Genomic DNA, 14,363 nt, shown 5'->3' with positions numbered 1-14,363 from the left:
GACTTTCTCCCAAATTGTTGCTCAGCCATTTTAAAGCAAACTTCCCCAAATCTGACCATTTACTTAGAGTGCTGCACTGGACAGGCTAGGGAGACAAATCACTGTTGTCTTATGAATTCTAAATCACTGAATTGTCATAGAATCTCAGGGTTAGAAGGGACCTCAGGAGGTCATCTAGTCCAACTTCCTGCTCAAAGCAGGACCAATCCCAGACAGATTTTTGCCCCCGCTCCCTAAATGCCTCCTCAAGGATTGAGCTCACAACCCTGGGTTTAGCAGGCCAATGCTCAAATCACTGAGCTATTCCTTCTCCCCAAATGTCAATGATATCTCCAAGGTTAATCTGTTTTCTAAATATTTTATTTCTTAAATACGAAAACATACATCCATGGAACACTGAGATTGTGGATTTAAACACAACTCAAGAAATCTAAAGGTAAGATTTTCACTGCAATATTGATTTGTCTATACAGAGTATAGATTAAAACACTTATAAAAGCCTAACTAATAACAAAATACTACATATTTGCAATAAGAATCTGAATGTTTCTTCTGAGTTAGATGTAAAGATTTGCAACTTTAACACTGTATTTTAAGGACTAAAATAAAATTGAATAGAAACAAAAATAACCAGTCTAGTTTCCTTGCCAAAGATGAATGAAGTATAAACAAACAAATGCTGAAAGATGGAGATTTAAAATTATTTCAGTTACTTAACAGCTACAAATCTAACCATTTACAAATAATTTTCAATATCCCCACGTCCCTTTTTATCAGGCTTCACATAAGACTTTTAAAATTGTCTGTCTATTCCCCAAACTGCTAAAACACCACAGGCACTGATCTCTTATTTACCAATGTAAAATGCATCAGTTGTATGGCTTGTAAACAGTGTCAGTCAAGCTCTGTAGACTGATGCGATATGATGGACACAGTAACTGTGCTCTCTGTGTAATGAGAATATGGGTTTTCTCTCTCTGTCTCCATACTGATTAGGAGGCCTTGTCCATTATCAGAACTCATTGTCCGACTCTGCATCCCAGCCACAGGATTCCAGCTGCTCAACTTGTGGGAATTCAACCTCAACATTGTAGGTGAAATCTGGGTCATCCTTCTTCTTCCTGTTCTTTTCAAACAGCTCATCCATGATACTCTTCCTTTTCGCCAGTTCCTTGTCATCTAGTTTGTTCAGGTCCTCCTCTGGGTCAATGGTCTCTTCCTGCTGAATCTGCTCCAAGCTCTGGGCCAAACTCTTTCCCTGCAAGTGGCCTCTTAGCAAACTGTATAATTTCTGCAGCTGCTGCAGTGAGACCCCTTGTAGGTAAGCCTTGTGCCGAGGGTTATTCTTCAGCTGTTCTGCAGCCCTGCTGCAATCTGGAAAAAAAGCTCCCCCCCACACCCCGCAAGAATTACTGCCTCAAGCACACAATTCTTAAATAAATAAAATAAATAAATAAATGCTCTTTATCCAAAGATTCTCTGGGGTAAGTTGTTGCCCTAGGAGTGCCAGTACTCATTTTTAAACTAGACAGCTCAGATTGGGAAGCTTCCTGGCTTGATCTCCAAGCCTGGGGAACACTGGGTATTCCACCTCCAGAGAGTAGTCCTACTACACAACCTCCCATGCAGAGCTGGTGAGAAGAAACCTACCAGTCCCTGAAGAGGTGCCCAGTTGCCATCTCTCCCCCCTCCTGCCCCTTTGCTATTTTGCAGAAGGAGGCTGTGGGATGCCAAAATTAAACATACTGTACCTGAGAACTTGGAGAAATTTCGGATAGGCATGATGCGCTGGCGTGCTCTATTCTTGTTTTCATCTTCATAGATCAGGATAATGGATGGAGGCTGAAAGCGAATGCCACACTTCTTTGCAACATAAGTCATCCCAGCTCATGCTACTGGCTGAACAAAATTAAACCTTACATAGCTCTACTAGGTGCGTGCTTCAATGTTCACTGCAAAAGAAAAAGGAAAACATGAATTAAACTGATGCTGCTCTTTATTTTAAGGGTGGTTTCTGATCAGGGTTATAGCAGTCCTGACTCAGAAAAGCACTTAACCCTCTGTATAAATCTGAATATGTGCTTAAATCCTTTGCTCAATCAGCCCTGGGGGGGCGGGGTGTACAATAATACCCAACTGTTGATTTCCAGATTTGTCAGCTCTACATCTGAGTCTGGGTTGAGGGTACCACATAGCCAAATGGAGGCCCAAAGATTTCTTTTTACTAAAAAAATGGAAAATATCATACAACGCATCAGTGCATTAGAGACTTTTTCATAAACAATACTCCACTGCAAATTACAGCCACTGATCTGGAAAAGCTCATAGTTATTTAACCATTTAAAAACCTTTTTTTCACCAACTATTTTAATTTCTTGCTATTTATGACAGGTTGGATTAAAACCAAGGCACAAGGTTTGAATTAAGGAGAGGAGACAACTTGACTCTGTAAGCAAAGTCTGAATGAGCTCTCCCCTGACATCCAGTGGTGAGCTGTGGAAAAAGACTTCAGATGCTGATCTCGTTTGCATGGACACACCCACCCTGCATAGGTGCTCAGCATGATGGGACTGCTTGCCCAAAAGATCACTTGTGGCTAATGTTGGATCCCCAGTCTCCTTGTTATTGGGGCAGGAGTAATACAGGGTTGTTATCCTTGTTTTGTGAACCGATGGCAGCAGAACTGTATGTGGCATAACCCCAATGGAGGGACTCCCCCTCAATTGAACAGCACTCGCTAGGCAGGGGACATGGGTTCCAAAGCTCAATGACTTAAAAGGGGGTGGGGACAGGTACCTGTATTTGATGGTGTGGGTTCTAGACACTATTTGACCCTTTTTCTTGTTCTGGTATAATAAAAGAGCTTATTGAGGCCTGGTCTACACTACGACTTTAATTCGGATTTATCAGCTTTAATTCGAATTTACCCTGCAACCGTCCACACAACAACGCTATTTATTTCGATGTAAAGGGCCCTTTAAATCGATTTCTGTACTCCACCCCGACGAGCGGAGTAGCGCCAAAATCGATTTCAACATTTCGAATTAGGGATAGTGTGGCCGCAATTCGATGGTATTGGCCTCCGGGAGCTATCCCACAGTGCATCATTGTGACCGCTCTGGACAGCAATCTAAACTCGGATGCACTGGCCAGGTAGACAGGAAAAGCCCCGCGAACATTTGAATTTCATTTCCTGTTTGCCCAGCGTGGAGAGCACAGGTGACCACAGATAGCTCATCAGCACAGGTAACCATGCAGGCTGATAATTGAAAAAGAGCACCAGCATGGACCGTGAGGGAGGTACTGGATCTGATCGCTGTATGGGGAGAGGATTCAGTGCTTGCAGAACTTCGTTCTAAAAGACGAAATGCAAAAACTTTTGAAAAAATCTCCAAGGGCATGATGGAGAGAGGCCACAATAGGGACTCAGATCAGTGCCGCGTGAAAGTCAAGGAGCTCAGACAAGCCTATCAAAAAACAAAGGAGGCAAACGGTCGCTCCGGGTCAGAGCCGCGGACATGCCGCTTCTACGCCGAGCTGCATGCAATTCTAGGGGGGGCTGCCACCACTACCCCACCTGTGATCGTGGATTCTGGGTCGGGGATAGTCTCATCAGCGACGCCTGAGGATTCTGCCGATGGGGGAGAGGAGGAGGAGGAGGAGGAGGAGGATGAGCTTGCAGAGAGCACACAACACTCCGTTCTCCCCAACAGCCAGGATCTTTTTCTCACCCTGATTGAAGTACCCTCCCAACCCTCCCAAGCCAGTACCCAAGACTCTGACCCCATGGAAGGGACCTCAGGTGAGTTTACCTTTTAAAATATAAAACTTGTTTTAAAAGCAAACGGTTTTTAATGATTACTTTGCCCTGAGGACTTGGGATGCATTTGCAGTCAGTTCAGCTACTGGAAAAGTCTGTTAACGTGTCTGGGGATGGAGCGGAAATCCTCCAGGGACATCTCCATGAAGCTCTCCTGGAGGTACTCCAAAAGCCTTGCCACAAGGTTTCTGGGCAGTGCATCCTTATTCCGTCCTCCATGGTAGGACACTTGACCACACCATGCTTGCAGCAAGTAATCTGGTATCATTGCCTGACAAAGCCTGGCAGCGTATGGTCCCGGTGTTTGCTGGCATTCAAGCAACATCCGTTCTTTATCTTGTTGTGTAATCCTCAGGAGAGTGATATCACTCCTGGTAACCTGCTTGAAATACGGGAACTTAATTAAGGGGACAGAGGTGGCCGTTCCTACTGGGCTGTTTGCCTGTGGCAGAAAATAAATCCTTCCCTGCAGTTAGCCAAGCGCAGATGGGAAATTGGCCCTGAGCTTTTCGCGTTTGGCTAGCAGGGATCTTCCCTGTTACCAGCCACGCGGTAGGGGGAGGGGTACCGTGATCATCCCAGAGAATTCATGGCGGGAGGGGGGCGGCGGCGGGGGTGTTTGTGGTTAGTTTGGTGCCTGCAGGGATCTTCCCTGATACCAGCCACGCGGTGGGGGGGAGGGGTACAGAGATCATCCCAGAGAATTCATGGCGGGAGGGGGGGGGGTGGTTAGTTTGTTTTCTGCTGCTGCTGAATGTTAACAGAAAAACCGCAGCACTCTACAGGCTATGCTTGGTATGTGGGAAAGGAGGGCACAGAAGCTGTAAGACAATGGCTTACCATGGCCGCATGCAAGCCGAATTCTGTTGCCCAGACCTGTGATCTCTAGCAGCAAAGCCACAGGCACTCAGCATTAAGAGGCAAAATGCGACCTTGCACAGAAATCACATGTGCTATGTAATGTGAATAGTGTTGGTCACCGTGAAAGAGTATAAGCATTGTTCTGCAAAATGTAGCTTTTTAAACAATTCTCTCTTTTTTCCCCTCCCTACAGCAGCTGCAAATTCCTCAAGCCTCCCTCCTCCATCCCGAAGGTTATCACAGATAAGGCGTTGTAAGAAGAGAACGCGAGACGAGATGTTTTCTGAAATTATGGAATCCAGCCGCAGTGACAGAGCTCATCTGAATGAGTGGAAGGAAACAGTTTCAAAGTATAGGAAAGAAGCCAGTGAACGTGAGGACAGGAGGGACCAACGTGAGGACATGAGGGACCAACGTGAGGAGAGGAGGGACCAACGTGAGGAGAGGAGGGACGCTCGAGATGAGAGGTGGCGGCAGGAAGATCAGAGGAGGCAGGATGCAACGCTGGGGCTGCTGCGTGAGCAAACAGACATGCTCCGGCGTCTGGTGGAGCTTCAGGAACGGCTGCAGGAAAACAGACTGCCGCTTCAGCCCCTGTTCCACCCTCCCCCCTCCCCATGTTCCGTATCCTCCTCACTCAGACGTGTAAGAACGCGGGGGGGTGGGGGGGGGAGGCTCCGTACACCTTCCCATTCCACCCCAGTAGACAGCCCAAGCAAAAGGCTGTCATTTTTTTAACCTTTTCTTAGTGGCTTTTTCCTTCCCAGCAATCCTCCTCCCAAATACCACCCGGGTTCCCTCCCTCTTTTTCTAATCTATTAATAAAGAATAAATGATTTTTAAATGATAGTGACTTTATTTGGTTTGAAAGAAAGCTGGGGGAAGGGGGAGGGTGGGTTCCTTACAGAAAATCAGTCAATAAAGGGGGCGGGTTTTCATGAAGGAGAAACAAACAGATATTTCACACTGTAGCCTGGCCAGTCATGAAACTGTTTTTTAAAGCTTCTCTGATGCACAGCGCTTCCTGGTGTGCTCTTCTAATCGCCCTGGTGTCTGGCTGCGCGTAATCAGCAGCCAGGCGATTTGCCTCAGCCTCCCACCCCACCAGAAAGGTCTCCCCCTTACTTTCACAGAGATTGTGGAGCACACAGCAAGCAGAAATAACAATGGGGAGATTTCTTTGGCTGAGGTCAGAGCGAGTCAATAATGATCGCCAGCGACCTTTTAAACGGCCAAATGCACATTCTACCACCATTCTGCACTTGCTTAGCCTGTAGTTAAACAGCTCCTGACTCCTGTCCAGGCTGCCTGTGTACGGCTTCATGAGCCATGGCATTAAGGGGTAGGCTGGGTCCCCAAGAATAACTATTGGCATTTCAACATCCCCAACGGTTATTTTCTGGTCCGGAAAGTAAGTCCCTTGCTGCAGCCCTTTAAACAGAGTAGTGTTTCTGAAGACGCGAGCGTCATGAACCCTTCCCGCCCAGCCCGCGTTGATGTTGGTGAAACGTCCCTTGTGATCCACAAGTGCTTGCAGCACCATTGAAAAGTACCCCTTGCGGTTTATGTACTCGGTGGGTTGGTGCTCCGGTGCCAAGATAGGGATATGGGTTCCGTCTATTGCCCCACCACAGTTAGGGAATCCCATTGCAGCAAAACCATCCACTATGGCCTGCACATTTCCCAGAGTCACTAACTTTCGAAGCAGCACCTGAGTGATTGCTTTGGCTACTTGCATCACAGCAGCCCCCACAGTAGATTTGCCCACTCCAAATTGATTCCCGACTGACCGGTAGCTGTCTGGCGTTGCAAGCTTCCACAGGGCTATCGCCACGCACTTCTCAACTGTGAGGGCTGCTCTCATCTTGGTATTCTGGCGTTTCAGGGCAGGGGACAGCAAGTCACAAAGTTCCATGAAAGTGCCCTTACGCATGCGAAAGTTCCGCAGCCACTGGGAATCGTCCCACACCTGCAACACTATGCGGTCCCACCAGTCTGTGCTTGTTTCCCTTGCCCAGAATCGGCGTTCGATGGATAGAATCTGCCCCATTAACAACATGATCTCCAAAGCACCGGGGCCCGTGGTTTCACAGAATTCTGTATCCGTGTCCGTGTCCATGTCCATGTCAATGTCCTCATCATGCTTGTCGCTGCGCTGCCGCCGCCGCTGCCTCCTCGCCTCGTTTTTCTGGTCCTGGCTGAGCATAAACTCCACAAAAACGCGCGAGGTGTTTACAATGTTCATGACTGCTGTCTTGAGCTGAGCGGGCTCCATGCTTGCCGTGGTATGGAGTCTGCAGTGTTTACCCACCCAGGAAAAAAGGCGCAAAATGGTTGTCTGCCGTCCGTTGCTTTCATGCAGGGAGGGAGGGAGGAGTTGAGGCTGTACCCAGAACCACCTGCGACGATGTTTTTTGTCCCATCAGGCACTGGGATCTTAACCCACAATTCCAATGGGCGCGGGAGACTGCGGGAACTATGGGATAGCTATGGGATAGCTACCCACAGTGCAACGCTGCAGAAATCGACGCTAGCCCCGGTACTTGGACGCACACCACCGAATTAATGTGCTTAGTGTGGCCGCATACATTTCGACTTTATACAACCTGTTTTTCAAATCCGAATTATATAAATTCGGATTAATCCCGTAGTGTAGACATACCCTCAGAGTCTTGTTGCACACTACAGAGCTGAAATCACAGATACCTACCTTAGGACAATGTCTCTATTGTAAGAGACTGCCTAGTGTACACCAGCAGTGAGGCTCCCCCACTAACAGCTGAAATCACTGAGAGCTGTATTAAGTGTGGAAGGGCCCTGAAGACATCTTGGCTAGTGGGGCAGCTGGTGGAGAGGCATAGCAAGCAGCCAGCAGAGAAAATGGTAGAAAGGGCAGAGCCCTGCAGAGATGTGGCAATCGGCCATTGGGGTGACAAGCAAGTGCCTGAGCAGTGCAGCGTGTAAGGTGCCTCCTTACCCGCCCCTCCCCCCCACCTTCCACACAGGGTGGGAGGTGAACTCTGAGGCTGCACTGGCCAAGGACAGCAACTGTGAGCAGGGTAAAGAGAAGGGACGCGCACGTTAAGGGGACTTTTGGGTTCCTGTACTTAAGACCCTGAGGGGAAAAGGAAACTGCCCAACTTACTCGGGGGGTGGGTCTTTTGGTCATGGTTTGTGTTTATGAACCCCAGTTGTAGTGTTTTCCCAAATTAATGCTGAGTGAATTCCCTCCTTTTATTAAGTATCAGGGGGTAGCCGGGTTAGTCTGTATCTACAAAAACAACAAGGAGTCTGGTGGCACCTTAAAGACTAATAGATTTATTTGGACATAAGCTTTCATGGGTACATATACAGCTGAAGAAGTGAGGTTTTTACCCACGAAAGCTTAAGCCCAAATAAATCTGTTAGTCTTTAAGGTGCCACCAGACTCCTTGTTGTCCTTTTATTAAGTTTTGCTACACTCAGACTCTCAGCTTGCAATAGGGGAAGTATTGCCTCTTAGAGGCACCCAGGGGGTGGTGTGTAATTATCACAGGGCACTGGGTGGGGGCTCAAGCCAGTTTTGTGTTATATTGTTGAAAAGGATCCCCTAGATACTGAACCCAGTCCTTGTTGCTGCTGGCTCCACCTGGCAGAAGGGTTACATCTGCATAGGGACTAAATTATAATTTTTGCTCTAGGTTTATTTGTGCAGAATTGAAAATAAATCTGTGGAAAATAAATGTAGAAAACTGTGAAATTACAGTGAAACACTTCCTGCAAAATTAAAGCATCATGAACAGTATCTGTAAAATCAACCAGCCAAAGGAGGATTTTAAGGTATATATTTTATTGTGAAAAAATATTAAAACTGATAAACATAGCTTCGATTACCCTAGTTGTTCAATCAATTCTTTTGTCCTCCTCTCTGTCCCAGACTCAAGGACACCAGTATTCTCTATTTCACATATTTAGAGAGAGTTTTGAACACAAAACTCCAACATGTATGAAATTGAGATCCCAGGGTTTTTTTCTTTTGTATTTCCAGTAGGGCTGTCAAGCGAATAAAAAATAAATCGCGATTAATCGCTGTAGTGAGCCGGTGTGGCTCCCTGCTGCCCCGGAGGGGGAAGAGCCCATCCGGAGGCCAGAGTGGGTGAAGCTAGGGAGCTCTGAGCCCGCCCCTCAGAGGGTCAGGCGGCAACCTGGAAGTATAAAAGCTCGCCCTCACAGCTCAGTCAGGCCTTAGCTGCTGGAGAGACCAGATGTCTCCAGCCTAGCTCGTGGCTGGGAAGACCCTGTGGCCCAAGGCGGCTGCCAGGACTGGCCGGGACTGCCCTGTGCCCGCTATCCGGAGGAGCCGCTGGGCCTGCTGATCAATCCCTGCCCTAATGAACCCATGATCCTGGATTCCCCAGAGACCGACACCAGGACCCAGGTAGGCCCCAAGGGGGAGTGTGGAAGTAGCCTGGGGGCAGCTGATCTCAGTTGGGCTGCAGCACTGCCAGAGCCTATGTCAGTGTGTTGCGGCCAGGATCCCCACTGACAGCAGCGGGTCTTCTGCTGCTGCTAGGGCCCCAGGCTGGGAGGCAGTGGAGTGGGAGGGCCTGTGTCCCCCCTGCCACCCAACCCGTGGGTGGCAGTCTCCCTCTCTCCCAGGCCTTTTGAGGCTTGGGCCTACTATTGTTGCTCAGCCCTGACTGAGGGCCTGAGCTCCTGACTCTGCGTTTGTTGCCCCGCCCTGACCTAGGGCCTGGGCTAAACACACTTGCTTGCTGCTTAGCTCTGACTGAGGGCCTGAGCTCTGGACACAGTCTTATTGCCCGCCCTGAGCAGGGCCAGGCTTACCGTGTTCTTCCAGCTACCGAGGGAGACCCATGGCCGGACAAATTTCCCCAGCTCACCGGTGTGTAGTGAGACGGTGTGGCTCCCCACCACCCCGGAGAGGGTTGAGCCCTGGCAAACTCTTGTACAATTGTGCAATTAAAAAAATAGTGATGAATCGTGCAGTTAAACAATCAAATACCACTTATTTAAATATTTTTGGATATTTTTTACATTTTCAATTACTGATTTCAGTTACAACACAAAATACAAAGTGTACAGTGCTTAGTTTATATTTTTTTATTACAAATATTTGCACTGTAAAAAACAAGAAATAGTATTCACCCTAATGCAAGTACTGTAGTGCAATCTCTATCATGAAAGTTGAATTTACAAATGTAGAATTATGTAAAAAAAACTGCATTCAAAAATAAAACTATGTAAAACTTTAGAGACTCCAAGTCCACTCAGTCCTATTTTTTGTTCAGCCAATCGCCCAGACAAACAAGTTTGTTTACATTTGCCGGAGGTAATGTTGCCTGCTTCTTGTTTATAATGTCACCTGAAAGTGAGAACAGGCATTTGCATGGCACTGTTGTAGCCGGCATCACAAGATATTTACGCGCCAAATGCCCTACAGATTCATATGTCCCTTCATGCTAAAACCACCATTCCAGAGGGCATGCATCCATGCTGATCATAGAATCATAGGATATTAGGGTTGGAGAGACCTCAGGAGGTCATCTAGTCAAATCCCCTGCTCAAAGCAGGACCAACACCTGATGACGAATTCTGCTTGATAACGATCCAAAGCAATGCAGACTGACATGTTCATTTTCATCATCTGAGTCAGATGCCACCAACAAAAGGTTGATTTTCTTTTTTGGTGGTTCAGGTTCTACAGTTTCCACATCGGAGTGTTGCTCTTTTAATATTTCTGAAAGCATGCTCCACACCAAGTCCCTCTCAGATTTTGGAAGGCACTTCAGATCCTTAAACCTTGGGTCGAGTGCTATAGCTATCTTTAGAAATCTCACATTGGTACCTTCTTTACGTTTTGTGAAATTTGCAGTGAAAGTGTTCTTAAAACAAACTACATGTGCTGGGTCATCATCGGAGACTGCTATAACATGAAATATATGGCAGCATGTGGGTAAAACAGAGCAGGAGACATACAATTTTCCCCCAAGGAGTTCAGTCACACATTTAACTAATGCATTTTTTTTTTTTAAACGAGGGTCATCAGCATGGAAGCATGTCCCCTGGAATGGTGGCCGAAGCATGAAGGGGCATACGAATGTTTAGCATATTTGACACATAAATACCTTGCAATGCCGGCAAAAGTGCCATGTGAACACATTCTCATTTTCAGGTGACACTGTAAATAAGAAGTGGGCAGCATGATGTCCCGTAAATTTAAACAAACTTGTTTATCTTCGTGATTGGCTGAACAAGAAGTAGGACTGAGTGTATTTGTAGGCGCTAAAGTTTTACACTGTTTTTTTTTTAGTGCAGTTATGTAACAAAAAAAATTTACATTTGTAAATTGCACTTTCACGATAGAGATTGCACAACAGTACTTGTAAGAGTGAACTGAAAAATACCATTTCTTATCATTTTTAGAGTGCAAATATTTGTAATAAATAATATAAAGTGAGCACTGTACACTTTGTATTCTGTGTTGTAATTGAAATCAATATATTTGAAAATGTAGAAAAACATCCAAAAATATTTAAGAAATTTCAATTGGTATTCCATTGCTTCTCAGTTCAATTAAAACTGAGATTAATCGCAGTTTAAAAAATTAATTGTGATTAATCGACAGCCCTAAGATGCAGAATAGATTAGATCCTCCTCTTAAGAAACCTGCCAACATTTTGCGAGTCATATCTATATAGCAGATTGTTACTAACTCACAGGGGAGATGAAGAGTCAGAGATGGGGGACAAAAATTAAATAGAGGCACCAAAAGATTCCATATGAGAAGAGACTGAAAAGACTGGCATAGGCGCTGACTCATCCCCGGCAGCCAAGCTCTCCTCCTCCCCCCAGCGCCTCCCGCCCGCCAGCGGCCCCGCTGATCAACTCCTCTCCCTCCCTCCCAGCACCTCCTGCACACCGACTGAAGTATAAAAATAATCGATGCTAGATAGAGAAAATAAATTGGGCCCACCTATTTACCTTTTCTCATAATACAAGAACAATGATACTCTCAATTTAATTGAATAGTAGGAAATTTAAAAGGGAAAAAATGGAAATGCTTCTTTTACACCAGGGGTTCTCAAACTGGGGGTTGGGACCCCTCGGGGAGTCACAAAGTTATTACGTGGGGGGTCGTGAGCTGTCAGCCTCCACCCCAAACCCCGCTTTGCCTCCAGCATTTATAATGGTGTTAAATATATAAAAAGTGTTTTTAATTTATAAGGGGGGGTCACACTCAGAGGCATGCTATGTGAAAGGGGTCACCAGTACAAATGTTTGAGAACCACTGTTTTACACCTTTGGAGCGTATTGCCACGAGATATTCACCGAGGCCAAGATCTTAGTAGGACTTAAAAATTAGTAGACATTTATATGAAAAACAAGAACATCCACATTTACATTGGATGGGATTTTCTTTTCAAGTCAAAAGAGATATAAACTCTCATACTTCATGGCATAAGAGTCACTAACTGAGGCTTGGTATACACTAAACCCCCAAATCGAACTAAGGTACGCAACTTCAGCTACGTGAATAACGTAGCTGAAGTCGACGTACCTTAGTTCGAACTTACCGCGGTCCAGACCCGGCAGGCAGGCTCCCCCGTCGACTCCGCGTACTCCTCGCGGCGAGCAGGATTACCGGAGTCGACGGGGAGCACTTCTGAGTTCGATTTATCACGTCCAGACTAGACGCGATAAATCGAACCCAGAAGTTCGATTGCCTGCCGCCGAACAGCGCGTAAGTATAGACAAGCCCTGAGTGAGGTTAGGAAGAAACGTCTCTTATAAGCAGGTTATTCCATAATTATCCACTACATTTCTTTTTAAGTCACTTTGCCTCTCTGTTCCTCAGTTTAAGTGCTCTGAAATACACAACATTTCTTGTTTCTCCTCTGAAGCATTTGCTATCGGCTATTGTCAAAGGCAGGCTACCAGACTAGATGGTTCGCCAGTCAGATATGGCAATTCCTCTGTCCCTAAACTAACTACCTTATAGGCTGATGATACACTCTTCCAAATACTTTCCCATGTCTGGGTATCTAACTATGTTCACAATTACCATTTCTATTGAGTAGACCGGAATACCAATGGAGAATCAAAAATAAAGAATACCTTTGCTGCAGATCACCACTCCCATCATAGAATACAATATAGTGGACGCAGATCCTACTTCCCTTTGAGGGCTTATCTACGCTTACCGGTAGATCAGAACTGCTGCAATCAATGCAGCGAGTGCTAATTTAGTGGGTCTGGTGACGACACACTAAATCGATGGGAGAGCACTCACCCATTGATTTGTGTAGTCTACTTCCCCGAGAAGTGTAAGAGAAGTCGATGGGAGACACTCTCCCATCAACACAGTGCAGTATAGCAACAGTGGTAAGTGGATCTAACTACATCAACTTCAATTACGTTATTCACGTAACTGAAGTTGCGTAAGTTAGGTCAGTGGTTCTCAAACTTCTTTTTTCCCGGACCACTTGAAAAATGCCAAGTGTCTCGGCAGACCACTTAATGATCGTTCCAAATGCTGTTTGTACTGTTAGCTAACTAATGTAAAGCACTTTGGATAAAAGCACTATATTTAAAAAAAATTAACTTTTTTTGTTCTATAAATAACAGCACACAACTCATATTTTAATATCAGTAGTCTTGCCTTTCTAATGCAATGGATGTGCCCACTCTCCGCCACCGTGGCAGCCGCCGACCTGGGGCTGGGAAGGAGGTCAATCTCTTCCCAGCAGCCGCAGCCCTGGAGCTGGGGAAAGTCACCTCTTTCTCTGGCCGATACAACTCTGCACGTCCCAAATTCCCTACACCCCCTGTTTTCACCCCACTGCCTCCTCCTGCCTCCCCCCAAGGCCACCACCTCACCGTACATGTGCGTCATCTCCAGGGTCCAGGCACCTAATTAGTGGAGCCATGCCTGCGCAGCTCCACTAATTAGGTGGGTGGCCCTTCATTCTCTTGTGTGCGGCCGCCCAGGCACACACCTTAGAGGGAACTATCTGCAGACCACCTGAATGGAGCTCGTGGACCACAGTTTGAGAACCACTGAGTTAGATCAATTTACTGCAGTAGTACAGACCAGCCATCATTTTTAAAAATGTGAAAAGATGCCAGTCCCCTGGCTTACCTCCTTCCCTAGCTATCCCTGTAGATTACAGATAGTCAACACAAGAAATGTAATAAAATCAAGGTGGATTCAAAAATACCAATAGAGTAAGAGGAGGAAAAACAAAAACAAAAAAAACCACCAGACTACCCCTACCATTTAAATTCCACTCTGAAGAAGGCTGAGTTTAAAGGTGAACCATTATTCTTTATGAAAACTGCTAGGATATAGATATTTAGGCCTGTCTGTAAAGGCCTATACTTTAAGAATTCAGGTGTATTCTTATCACTTAGCTAGTTATAGAGGTACAAAACAAGAATCAAAATCAGTCTGCCTGTTTATAGTCTTTTTTTCACTATGATGGTCGAAGACCTTGTTCTTAGGCTAAGGCCTTTGGCTAAACAGCAGGGGCAACCATAAGCTGGGAAGTGTACAGTCACATCCTCACCAGTAACATTGAAATACGGCAATTTTGGGTTGTTAAAAAGGTGATTCAATCTATCACCTCCAGAGAAAGGGAAAAGCCTAGAAGATTTAAAAAAAAAAACAAAAACTTAGTTT

At 46.0% G+C, this 14,363-nt stretch overlaps 3 protein-coding genes across 10 annotated transcripts in view; 2 read left to right on the top strand and 1 right to left on the bottom strand.

The window, feature by feature from the left end:
* Positions 1-344: 344 nt before the first annotated feature.
* CEP19 (centrosomal protein 19) overlaps positions 345-14,363 on the bottom strand; it is an 18,111-nt gene continuing 4,092 nt past the window's right edge. For 4 of the 8 annotated variants that reach the window (XM_024108387.3, XM_005303628.4, XM_005303627.5 and 1 more), the window contains exons 2-3: positions 1,752-1,952; positions 345-1,374 (exon numbers count right to left, since the gene is read on the bottom strand). In XM_024108387.3, coding sequence (XP_023964155.1) covers positions 1,013-1,374; positions 1,752-1,881 — 492 coding nt within the window. In that variant the 5' untranslated portion in view covers positions 1,882-1,952 and the 3' untranslated portion in view covers positions 345-1,012. Of the gene's footprint in view, positions 1,375-1,751; positions 1,953-2,137; positions 2,225-3,812; positions 4,200-14,363 lie in introns of all 8 variants that reach the window. The other 4 variants (XM_065557131.1, XM_065557134.1, XM_065557132.1 and 1 more) reach the window with 3 other exon arrangements.
* LOC135973516 (trichohyalin-like) lies at positions 2,824-5,798 on the top strand. Its single transcript, XM_065557119.1, has 2 exons — positions 2,824-3,802; positions 4,875-5,798. Exons 1-2 carry the CDS (start codon positions 3,400-3,402, stop codon positions 5,417-5,419), a joined length of 948 nt encoding a protein of 315 aa, XP_065413191.1. The 5' UTR covers positions 2,824-3,399; the 3' UTR covers positions 5,420-5,798.
* Positions 8,958-14,363, top strand: part of PIGX (phosphatidylinositol glycan anchor biosynthesis class X) — a 23,162-nt gene continuing 17,756 nt past the window's right edge. Inside the window, exon 1 of the mRNA XM_065557122.1 lies at positions 8,958-9,098. Coding sequence (XP_065413194.1) covers positions 9,060-9,098 — 39 coding nt within the window. The 5' untranslated portion in view covers positions 8,958-9,059. The remainder of the gene's footprint in view (positions 9,099-14,363) is intronic.

This window comes from Chrysemys picta, chromosome 9 (genome assembly GCF_011386835.1).
Source record: "Chrysemys picta bellii isolate R12L10 chromosome 9, ASM1138683v2, whole genome shotgun sequence".
NCBI classification, from domain to species: Eukaryota; Metazoa; Chordata; order Testudines; family Emydidae; genus Chrysemys; species Chrysemys picta.
The sequence above is the reverse complement of the archived record's forward strand: the minus strand, read 5'-3'. Positions and strand labels throughout refer to the sequence as shown.

Coding starts and splice junctions, on each gene's coding strand:
- LOC135973516 (XM_065557119.1), top strand. CDS start 3,400: ATGATGGAGAGAGGCCACAATAGGGACTCAGATCAGTGCCGCGTGAAA. Junction 3,803..4,874: donor CCCCATGGAAGGGACCTCAG/GTGAGTTTACCT, acceptor CCCTCCCTACAG/CAGCTGCAAATTCCTCAAGC.